This window comes from Nematolebias whitei, chromosome 10 (genome assembly GCF_014905685.2).
Source record: "Nematolebias whitei isolate Nwh7 chromosome 10, NemWhi1, whole genome shotgun sequence".
NCBI classification, from domain to species: domain Eukaryota; kingdom Metazoa; phylum Chordata; class Actinopteri; order Cyprinodontiformes; family Rivulidae; genus Nematolebias; species Nematolebias whitei.
Window position 1 is genome coordinate 9,133,678 of NC_056507.1, and position 12,542 is coordinate 9,146,219.

General features: G+C 43.6%; 1 protein-coding gene across 1 annotated transcript in view; it reads left to right on the forward strand.

The window, feature by feature from the left end:
• Nucleotides 1–6,747: 6,747 nt before the first annotated feature.
• The window catches only part of LOC119415943 (homeobox protein DBX1-B-like), a 15,943-nt gene continuing 10,148 nt past the window's right edge, over nt 6,748–12,542 (forward strand). The window contains exon 1 of the mRNA XM_037683111.1: nt 6,748–6,898. Coding sequence (XP_037539039.1) covers nt 6,748–6,898 — 151 coding nt within the window. The remainder of the gene's footprint in view (nt 6,899–12,542) is intronic.

The window sequence follows — 12,542 nt, forward strand, 5'->3', positions numbered from 1 at the left end:
ATTAAAACTCAAGAAAGACCCTCTCACGTCTCCTCCTGAGCCACTCCCGTCCTTTCACAATAAGAGCCTTTCAGCACAAGGGGACAGAAAGACGACGCTGTAATTCAAATCCTCTTTGCATCGTTAGACTTTCAGCTGAGTGGGACACAAGCACCCACGAAGCTTCAAAGTGCGTCGGCTCTTCAGGAGAATAATCAGCCCACTCAACGTGGCTTAGTGGGCCTTCCATAAAACCTTCATCAAACTTCATCAAACCAAAGAGGAAAGTGAAGTAAGAGGAGGCGGGGTTCAGTCCAGAGTAAATCTCCCACTTCATTCTGCTTCCAGAACAAAGAAACTGTTGCACAACCAGTTTTTTATTATTCCAGGTGTGACTCTGGTCATAGAGAGAAGAAATCTGAAGAATCTCACAGCAAACATGCTCAGTAACATCAAAACTGAATCTGCTGTAGCATCACTGCTACTCTCAAAGTCCTTACGGACATCCATGTTATACTGATACACAGGCTAAAGGACACTGGACTCTCTGAAAACCGTTAGTTATTGTTCTGCTCGTGTACAGTCAGTGAGGGTGGAAGGTCTTCTGTCTGATCCCCTGCCCTTATCTAAAGGTGTCCCACAAGGAAGCATTCTGGGCCCTACTCTTTTCAATATTTATATCAATAGCATACCCCTGGCAGTAAGTGAATCTTGTGCGTATATGCTGATGATACCATCATCGTCCAATCCCTCCTGGGCTACTGCTCTGTCTTTGTTGCAGGCCTGCTTTATTTGGATCCAGCCTTCATTAGCTTACATCTGGTGTTGAACACAGTTAAAACTAAATGTGTGGTTTTTAACAGAAACCTACAAGTCCAGTGTCCCTTTCAAATTTCTTCCTGGAATGGCTCTGAGCCCGACTTTGTCAAAAGCTTTAAGTATCTGTCAGGATCTGACTCGACTGTGAACCCTCAAATGAAAGCCACGTCAACGTCCTGCGGTCAAAGGTATAATCCTGCATTGGCTTTCTTTACTGCAACAGATCTTCCTTCACACACTCTGCCAAACAGCTTCTGGTTAAAATGACAGGACTTGCAATCCTGGATTATGGTTTTCAAACTGGACATTATCTATGATCCTGTTTGTAACTGGACACCACTGAGATCTGCACTCCCTGATAAACCGACCAGCTCATCATCCTCGCAGACAAATTCACTGCTTTCTGTTTATTCACAAAACTCTCGTTTTACGTACAGTCACTTCTTACTATCCATAATCCAAATCACAGTTTGTGTTCTGGTGACCTCATGAACCTCCTCATAGCTGAAGCAAGTACGTCCTTTGGTCACTCCTCCTTCCAGTTCTCAACTTATTTCTCATGAAGGTGGTGCTGGTTCTGCAGCCGACCCGAGCGGGAAATAAAATCTACAAAGTTCAGATCAGGAACCGGATGGCAGCTTCCTGTGTTTTTATACTAAGAACCATTTCAATGGAAGCTTCGAGTTTGTTTTAGATAAAAGAGAACTGTTGAAGACCACATGTGGCGTCCCACAGAGCTGAGAACTCGGCCCATTTGTTTTGCAGATTTGCTGTGAATTCAAGATCTTGACATTTGTCTTGTTAGGTAATTTTTACATTGGTTAAATATTTAACCAAATGTTGTAATTAATTTAATTTAAAAAATAATATAAGAAGTCATCAGTGCAAACAGTTACAACTCAAAAAGCTGGAAAAAAAAAAAACAGGATGCTTTCACAAACTTAGTTTATTCTAAATTTAAAGAAAATACCATTATTTATTATTGTTGTAAAAGCAATTTACTGTATCTGTAATTTTTGTGTTAAAATTGTTACCAAACAAAAATCATTTTTGTTGATTAGTGTCATGGATCAGCGCCTCCTTTAGTTTATAACTTGGTGGATTTATTTGAAACATTCAGGTTTAGAACCCGTTCATCTCGGAACATTAGTTCCAATGTGGGGTGGTCCCGCTCATCTTCATTGATGTGTGTCAGTGTTTTAATGTGTGTGTCGGTGTGTGGGGGCCGAGATGGTGTAGAGGTACGACTTGGGACCAGAAAGTCGTGGTTCGACTCCCAGCCATTCCCACATGTCGTGGTGTCTCTGAGCAAAACACCTAATCCCCAACTGCTCCCCGGACGCTTACATAGCTGCCCACTGCTCCACCTGGGTGTATTCCAGGTGTGATGGGTTAAATGCAGAGAACTCATTTCACCATTGTTTGGGAACATACAATGATGACAATCTCCAAACTTCCCTTCCCTTAAAAACACTGAGACCGATACAGACTGAATGGAAATCAATGACTACTAGACGCGTTACCTCAAACTGGGTCACAGAACCAAACCAGTGACTTTCACCATCAGAGCTGAAAGTTACTTTTGTCATTTAACGCGGCATTACACTCCGAAGTTACTGACCCGAGGAATCGACACAAAGGAGAGATGTTTAAAAGTTTATTATCAATTTTTACAAGTAAGGGTTTACGGCTGGGGGTCAAACTGGAGTGGGTTCAAAGTCTGTGTTTTATTGCAGATTTCCAGGAGGAAACAGAAGACTCCAGATAGGGTTGTTGGAGAAATGCTGGAGAGTGGGTCAGGCACGTAAGCGTGTTACCTCAGGGTGGAGGTTCCCACAGAGAAGGTTCCAGACATCAGTCAATCCAGGAAGACTCTCAGGAGGTCTGAGGTAAAACTACAGAGAAGAACACAATGAGTTGAGTATGAAAACAGAAAGTCCAAAGAGTGTGATCACCTGTGGGATACGGGTTCTGATCCAGCACTGAGTTCTGATTATAAACTGGAAACACCTGGAGGTGGTGAGGAGGAGCCACGAGTTGATCCTCACAAGTTTGAGACGTGTCCTGTAGGTTTCAGCCTCCGCTTCCTTTCAGCTTCAGTGTTTGTTTTACTAAACATTTTGTAAAAAGTGCATCGAATTATTTTTTCCGTCACTAAATAAAATAAAATATTTGACCGATTTTGGAACTGAGAATGAGACAATGTTCAGTTATTTGTTTTATCTAATCAGATAAATGTTTGTTAGTTATTTCTTTATTAAAGGAGCTGAATTTCCAGATGTTTGTGCAGATTTTTTTAACAGATCAGGAACGTCTGAACTTTTAATAACAATAATAATGACTCTACAGCTGATTGGTCCAAACGAAAAGCTCTAAGTTGAAGAAAGTTCTCCCAGCCACTCGTGTCGGGTTTAGTAGAAAACTGTTCAGATGTTTGTGAGAAAAACGGCAGCAGATGGACGGATTAACAGCTAAAACTGTGGCCCATTAAACTTTGTGAATGTGGTCAAATGTTTAACACAACTCTCGTGATTAGCTCAGACCTGGAGTCTCTGAAGAGCAGCAGATAAGGATGCAGGAAGGCCGTTGATCACGTAGGATCGCTCTCCATCCTTTCTGTTGTTCGCAGGAGAAAAGGCGGCGATTATCTGCAGACAAAAAGGCCTGAAAGGAGGGACGGAGGTGGCTGAGAAAGAAGTGATGGAGAAAGCAGCTCCAGAGGACATATGGCCAAGTGCTGCAGAGTGTGTGTGTGTGTATGTGTGTGTGTGTGTGTGTGTGTGTGTGTGGGGGGGGGGGGGGTCATGATATTCACTCAGGTCCAGGGATTAGAGATGTAGGGAGACCAGCTCACATGGAGACGGAGGTTTGGTGGTTTGAGACCCCGACTCTGATAATAAAGATAAAGAATAAAGAAAATAAACTGTTTTATCAACTTTATTCTGATGTTTCCACTAAAACCAAGTTAAAAAAAAATCTCTTTTAGCTCTGCCAGATCAAAGACCAAATCAAGATGAAGTTTAGAAAATCAGTTTTCTGCTGGAGTTAACGGAGCAAAGAAGCACCTGGACCTGAGAGCACCGAGCTCAGACCTGACCGAGCCCCATGAAATCAGCCCTTAACTCTGTGCGTGTGTGTGTGTGTGTGTGTGTGTGTGTGGGTGGGGGGGGGCCTTGGCTCCTGATTGGTCGCAGTACTTCAACATCAGATTATTGCCACTTATTCTGTATTTTTTTTAACAAACTGAGCTGTTCTTAAATGTTACAGTTCAACATTTAAGAACAGCTATTTTAGCTGTTTATAAATCAAAACATTCGGCTCTTTCCGTCAGTCCGTGCTGTGAATTTTGGGTTTTATAACTTTAATAATTTATAGATGATAGAAATGCACAAAGATTTCTTCATTTCCTTTTTATGCTACTTTAGCTTTTGCATATTTTAGCTTTTAGCTAGCCTTTCGCTACGTTAGAATAGCCTTTTGCTACTTTTAGTACTTAACTAGATATTTGCTCTTTTTAACTTTAGCTAATCTTTTGCAACATTGTTTTTAGCTAGTCTTTAAGCTTTTAGCTGGTGTTCTGCTTATTTTAGCTTTAACAGCTCAGTTTCAGCTCCTTCTTTATATCACGGCTGATATTTGGCTCCTCTGGGGTTTTCCACTTTCCCGTCATTTTTAAAAAAAGTTAATCTTTTTATTTCCTTGCTTTTTTAACTCCTGACCTTTTGTTCTGGCTGAGCCCACCTCGTCCCAGTTTCCTCCACTCTGACACCCCCCACCCGGCACACACACATGCACACACACTCAGTCATGTATGACAGATATGGCCGACTGTGATTGAATGACTTCAGTCAAACCTCCCATTCAGCTCCGAGCCGAAGCTTTCAAAGGAGCCCTGATATGGAAGAAATGTGGAAATCCTTTGGCTGCTTCTTTATTGGCCCCGAGCTCTTCGGCTGCTAACTTCAGTCCATCTCAAATCATTACAGCTGAAACAGGAAGTAGCATGAATGGCCCCCCGCTGCGTCCCACCAACATAATCTGGTGTCTCCGTGCATGCTCGCTGTTTGAAGGAGGAAATGAAAACGTCCTTTTCTCAATCGGTCCCTGAATGATGCTGAAGTTCTGGAAGCTCGGCTCGTAACAAAAGTTGTGTTTTTTTTATGAACGGTCCTTTAAATGAGCTTTCTGAAAATGGTTGATGTGAAACACGTTTAATCCACCAACCGTTAATCTCGATTGACTTTTTATTCTGATTCGCCGATTAAAGACAGAACCGGACTGGACGGAAAATAAAACCTGATTGAAAAATAATCTTGATGGGAGCTAAAGTTGATCGTTAATCTTTGATTTCTGAATGAGTGCAGCTAATCCAGGTCCAGGTGCTGAAGGGGCCTCAGAGGAGGCCTCTCACCCAGATCCAGGACCAAACGTCCCAGCACCACCTTGATGTTTAATTTGTTTTATTTTAAATCTGATTGAAGAGCTACAGGGTGAAAACATTTTTACTGAACAGTAAAACAGGAGCTTCCTGAACAAATGAATGATTTTGTTGTTTTCTTCTTAAAACGTAATAAATTTTTTCAGATCTGTAGGAATTGACATGAATTAACCTCTCCGGACCTCCTGAAGGCAGCAACTAAAGGACTCAAAATCAGTTGAAGTCCTTTGACATTCAAACTGTAGTTTCTTTATCCTACTCCTGACAGACGGGTCAGAACCGACCCGCTGACCACGGGATGGACGGGTTTCTGTTTCCCAGCGCGAAGCTCCTGCGGGTCAGATTATACGGACAGCAGAACCTGGGCTGCCTCAGATCTGACTGGATTAGCTGTTTCCTGCCCAGACACAATGGGCTGCAGCAGGAACCCAGATCAAACCTCACACACGCAGACGCATGTGCAGACATATCATAACCAGTGTGTGTGTGTAGGGGAGCAAGGAGCTGGGCTAAAGGGCCGAAAGCCAACAAAGAACAAGGAGAGGGAAGCAGCAGGAAGCTGACTAGTCACTTTATACGCCTGGTGCTCCTTGAAGCTCGCGCAGACGGCCGGATCAAGAGGCCGAGAAGAAGCTGAAATCAAAGGTTGAAGCTCGGGATTAATCCTGGCTGTGAAAGTCCAGGGTGGGGAGGCACGGAGGTGGGTTCAGGTTTAAAGAGAGCCAGAAGCAGCGAGGGGATGACTTTCAATGCTCAGATTAGATTGTCTGATCCGAGCTCGTTCACCGCAGACAGGAAGAACTCTTCACTTCATGAAGTTTCCAGCTGAAGTCAATAAAAGTTTATTTCAAGACAAATAACAGAAACAGACTCAAACAATGCCAGTCAGTTTGGATTTCAGCTCCTGTGTGGTTCCTTATGGACCATTTGTCTTGTTGAGAAGAAGATTGTTTCTTTACTCTGTGATCAGATGCATCTTCAACCTGAAAACGGTCTTTATCATCGGTAAACCCACTTCCTGCTGACGGGATGAGGTCACTTCCTGTTCCTTCCCGTGCAGCCTCTCATCATTGGTATTTCTTTGGACCAGAACAAAACTGGCGTTCCAGCGCGGTGTTCTGATCCGAAGCGGACTCAGTCTGATGGGCCAGTCATCATTGTGGTCCAGAAAATCCTCTCTGTCTCTAAACACATGCTCTCTGTGTAGTTCACTATTTGCTATCTCCTCTAATAAGGCTAAAGCTGTTGTTGTTAAATATATTTTCTGCACCACTTTCTGCAGATTTCATATCCACTCATCTAATTTCATTCATGTGAATGTATTAATTGTTCATCCTGTGTGTCTGGTGTGGACAATAATAGTTTTCTCATCATTAACAGTCTCCCAGCATCACCTCTAACCAATGGACCACTAACCATAGAAACATGCGTACACCAGCCATGGAGCTGGTGCTGCACGCGTACATCTGAAGTTTTGCGTGAAAAAGAGCGTACGCCACATTTTTGTGCATATGCACCCTTTGTACATGAGATCCCTGGTCTACCTGGTGTTCCTGGTCTACCTGGTCTACCTGGTTAGTGCTGACAGGTGGTTGGGATCCTGGAGATCAACCGCTGTCCAGACGGTTACTCTGCGGGTGGATGGAGGCACAGCTGAAGCAGGTCTGGAGTTCTTCGGCTGATGAAGCTGGTGTCAGGCCATGCAGGAGCTGGATTGATTCTCTTGAGCACAAATATTTTTTTCTCTACTTGACATTAACTGTAACATTTCTGAGCAAACCTGTTTTTCTTTGTCTAAGAGCAAAACGAAGGGACTGAAACAGCGCGGGGGTCGAGGACCCCCCGGAGTTAACGGGGTAGAACGTGGTGTTCTCTCGGTTGATGAAACTGTTCTCTTCTGTCCCAACTGAAGTTACAGCTGCAAAACACAATCAGAAAATAATGGCAAACAGTAAATGAACATTATTCATATTTCAAACATTTCATATCAAATGAAACAAACTTCATTTCATAAATTAACTCAGTTTTTGTCGCGCCAGAGTAAAGAAATAAAACATGTGATCAATCAACAGCTGATTTCATGAAAGGTCCAAAAACACAATCAGGTCCAAATGAAATGAACTGGTTTGAAGTCAGGGGTCGCGACGTCCTTCATGTTACACCTGCAACATATCTAAACAAGCCATGACCTTTGACCTTTGACCGGCTGATAAAGACCTGTAGTGTCACTGCACGGTCTGACCTTCAGGGGGAATCATGGAGGTCACTGGTGCCCATATCCAGCAGTCACTGGAGAGGTGGGGGACACCCTGGACAGGTCTCCAGTCCATCACAGAGCCACATAGAGACAAACGAGACAAACAACCATTGACTCTCTCACTCACACCTAGAGACAATTTAGAGTTACCAATCAGCCTAACATGCATGTTTTTAGTCTGTGGGAGGAAACCGGAGCACCTGGAGAAAACCCACGCATGCAAACTCCACACAGAAAAGTCCTCAGCCGGGATTTGAATTAGTGACCTTCTCACTGAGAGGCAGCAGCTCTATCAACTGAGCCACCGTGTCACACCAATATATTTTTTATACAAATAAAATTTAATTTGGATTTTTTTTGTGTTTGTGACCAGAATTCTTTTTTTTTTTTTTTTTTAAACTACAGTTTGAGTTAAAGCTTTATTTGATATTTTTCTAAAATCAAAGATTTTATTTATATCTTCAATATAAACTGCAGGAGAACATTTTCAGATTTAAACTATTCTGTCAGCTGCTGGCCACGTATTTTCAAACCAGTTGTTTGTCTCAATCATTAAAGTTAACCTGAGTGCTCGGCTGTAATTTTAGAAAAGTTAAATTCAACACGTTTAAATTATAAACTCATTAATAACTGAAGATCTGAAGATCTTGTTGTTTCTCAGGCTCTAATGATGGATTTGGTCCTTTTTGACCCTTCAGCGCCTTAAAGTTGACAGAAACTCGTCTGATTCTGACAGAAAAGTTTTGACGGTTTATGTTTTTGAGCCTTTTTTGTCGTCTCTGGGGGGGGTTGGACCTCAGACGCCTCGATGGTCTAATCTCCCTCCTCTGCTTCGTGGGACTCCCTGTTCCTCTGAAGATTATTTCTCTCATCCAAGGTCCAAATGCTTCTGCTTTTCTTCTGCTGGGATCTTCCAAGCAGTTGCTGTTCGTCTGTTTGCTGCGTGTTTTCGTCAGAAGCGCTGCCCTTCAGGTTTGTGTTTGTTCTTTGTCTAACAGCTGTGCCACGCTGTGTGGAAATGCCATCACAGGGATGCTCTGAAAGTGGAGAAACGGCGGTACGCTGCTGATCCGTGTGAGAACGCCTGTCCCTCGGCGTATGCATATATAAGCCCGGCAAACACTTTCAATTACAACACTGTTCCTGTTCCCCTCACGCTCACAGGGCCACTGAAAAGGCAGAGTCCTTTTTGCCTGTTATGCAAATAACATCAGCCCTAAAACGGTTTGAGTGAGAATTAAACGTGAATTTAATGAGGCTTGGCTCTTTTCTCCCTGTCCTGTCTGAATAAGGCAAAGTCCCGTCACCATGGGAGCTCCCCACGCCGCTGCCATGCCTGTTATGGGATTGACAAGACGAGAAGTGACATAAATACCGTGGCCAGCATTCAATCCAATTATGCGGCGTGGCCCGCCTCAATACCTGCTGGCCACGCAGCGCTGCGCTGGCGTCCTTGTATTCAGCTCGCCTCAGAAATAAGACGAGCCGCATTCATCCTCACGCCTCGCTCCAACCCTGGTCTCTTCCCCTCAGCGAGATCTGAGTCTGTGACCTCTTCCCCTCAGCTCAACCCGTCAGCCCGGCTTAAAGCAGGCCTCTGGACGAGGTGCTTCCCCAGGCTCCTCAAATCCCTCCAGGCTAAAATTAAATCCGCTCTGAAATCCCCCAAGGGCCTGAAACAAGCACACATTAATGTAATAATGTGTGCGCAGCACTGAAACAGGAAATATACATCTGCACCCTGACAGAATGTGTCATGAGTTTTTCAATAATTAGGGGATAATTACTGACAGGGTTTGTCATCAAAAAGGAAAGTCTTTAGATTAGTCCTATAAGTAGACAGAGTGTTAGCCTCACGGACAGAAAGAACCTGAGAACTGACAGTTCTACCTCCCTAACATACTGTTAGAAACTCTAGGAACCACAAGGAAACCTGCAGTCTGAAAGTGAAGTGCTCTCTTTGATGTTATATGGTGGAGTGATTTGGACACCCAGATAATAAAGAATTACAAGAGAACGGATCAATTTCATGGAGCAGTTTATCCAGAAGTTTCTATTTTGTGATTTTCTTCAAGTGGAAGAACAAAATCTTGGCAAAAGTTTTAGTGTGGGCTTAAATGAGCCCTCCTCCTCCAGTGGAAGAGTCCAGGTCAGGGACTCATCCTCAGTAATAAGGATGTTGCTGCGGTCGTGGTGGTGGAGAAAATTTTGAGTTGAAAGGCAAAGCCCTGGATTTACTGGTCTGTTTGTGTTTCAACCCTCACCTGTGGTCAGGAGGTTTGCAGCTGAAATTAACCTCCTTCGTAGGGTGGGGGGTCAGCCTTAGAGAGAGGGTGAGGAGCTCCAACATCTGGGGGGAGCTCAGAGCTGCTGCTCCTCTAGAGTCATTTGAGGAGGTTCATCTGATCAGGACGCCTCCCTTTGAGGGTTTTCTGGGCACAACCCACTAGGGAGCAGACCCAGAAGTTTGTGGAGGGATTAGATCCTCTCAGGTCTGGGAACACCTCAGGGTCCCCCATGAGGATCTGGAGAGCAGGAGGTTTGGGTTTCTCTCCTGGACCTGTTGCTTCTGTGACCCGACCACAGATAAGTGAGAGAAGATGGAGCTGGGGTTCAATGACACACCCTGATCAGAAGCTACGTCAGCGTTAGTGAAAGTTCAGCGCTGAAACGTGTTCAGGGTCTGTGTGACTAAATGAAGACGTTGTGAAACTAACTTCCAGTGGGATTTCTGTTGAGTTCTTCAGCAAAGCATCACCCTGAACCTGTTTTGTGCTGCATGATGGGCCCTCTGGTTCTGAGCGTCGAAGCAACAGGTCCGCTCGGTCACTTTGTGTCCCCGCTCCCCTGACAAAACCCAGAACACAAACTGGACTTGACAACCGCATCGCTCCCCCTCCCCGTTTCCCCGGCAGTGCTTGGCTTGTGCTGGAGCCCATTTTAACCACAGGCATTTACAAGCTTCCCTCTAAACAACCTGCCAGGTGCTTTAAGCCTCCTGCTGAAGGGCCGCAGAACGGTACCAGACTCCAATACGATTAGAGCAGAATGGGCCGTGAATGGAAGAATGGAAGCTCTCATAAAGGGGAAGATTGTTAGCACAGCGATGTGGCGCTCTGAGCTCCCATGACCAATCTTCAACTAATGAGCATTCAACGAGCGTGCTCTGAGCCACAAGCATCCCCAGGCTGCGCTGGGCACAGCGAGGCGAGCCATTTCTCATATTTGTCAGCGACACGGGCTAATCGCTTCGGTCAAGTTTTACTTTTATTGTACGGATTCAAAACGGCGAGGACGTTCTCACACTCTCACAGAGCTTGATGAAAATTCATGGGCCTGCTCGCTGCCAGCGGAGAATTTCATCCTGAGATGTTCATCTTAAGAGGCAAAAGATTCGGCTGCTCGCTTCACGCGCAGCAACGGAAAGAGAGAAAAATCGCAATTTATATGGAACGAAGTTTGTAACTGTTCAGTGATTGTGCTTCAGACATTTTAGATGGAAGCAACATCTCTGTAGGAAAAAAACCTGTTTTACTAAACCACCTGCTTTACAGATAGGCTAATTAAACTTACCTTTGTTGTAAAAAATAAAGTATTATGTGTTGTTTGGAATCAGAAGAATGCACCCAACAGTTATTTTACTTACCAGTCTGAACTCATTTAAGCTTGAAAACAGAGTTTTTAACAGCTTTCAGAATTTACAACACAGCTCATGTTTGTTAAAGTCAGGCAGATTATTTTAACCTTTACTGTTACTCTTCATATGCACTCAGTCACTCAGCTGCGTTGTGGAGCACCTCAGGGATGAATCCTCAGTCCGTTTTGATTTTTAACCTAGCATTCAATGAGTGTGCTCCGTTTCATAGGGACCTGAAACATTATGAGTAAAACTAAAATTTTATTTAGTTTGAGCATAAATCAATGTTATGGTTAGATCAATGTCACTGTATTCTAGAGGAAATTCAACATTTGGATTTTGATCCCTTTAAGTTATTGAATGTTTTAACCAGTTTTAGGAATCAGCTGACTGGTCTTCTCTGCCTTTCAACCCTCAACACCAACTCTAACCCTGAACTTTGTTCCTTTCGTGATGTTTTTGCACAGAAACCCATCCAAAAATCGCAGTTTTTATTTGTTTTTGTTGAAGAGCTCATTGTGTGTTTCTGTTGCAACACACAGATTATTAAACAATGACACAAATACTGTGAGTCCAAATGTGCAATTTTACAGAGCGTCACTCACAGAGCGTTGTTCTGAAGCTCTGAAGGCTGGTGAAACAGGTGCACACACACACACACACACACACACAGCAGCCTTGTGTTTCTGTGTGAGACACACACACACGGAGTGAGCTGATGTTTAATGGAAAGTTAATATGACTTTAATGCTTGTCGCCCCGTTTCAACACTAAAGGCCTGACTAATCTGTTCTGTTCCACTGACACCAGCCCAGACTGAGGAGCTTTTCTGAGTCACAACACGGGTTCTGGTGCTTCTATAAGAAGAGAAACAAATGTTGTCCTCTTTTTGGGGGAGCATGTACTTAAAATCCAATTAAAGTGCTCCTTTAATATATTTAGTAATTCCATATTTTATACTCATTTAAATAGATTTCCTTGGTTTCCTCGGCCATTACATCTTGTTTGTTGGATGTTACATCTCATTGTCAACTTCTCAGTTGTTCTTTTGACTCATTTGTTCGACTGTTGTTACATCTTGTTTGTTTGGCTGTTTTTTTCCCCAGCTTGATTCTTTAATAGTTTTGGGCCATTTGTTTGGTTGTTACACCTCATTTGTTGATTATTACGCCTTGTTAGTTTGGTTGTTACCATAGCCGTATAGAGCTCTCTCTCTCTCTCTCTCTCTCTCTCTCTCTCTCTCTCTCTCTCTCTCTCTCTCTCTCTCTCTCTGGCACTGGTTGTTACACCTCATTTGTGTGGTTGTTACACCTCGTTTGTTTGGTTGTTATACCTTGATTGTTTGGTTGTTACACCTCATTTGTGTGGTTGTTACACCTCGTTTGTTTGGTTGTTACACCTCGTTTGTTTGG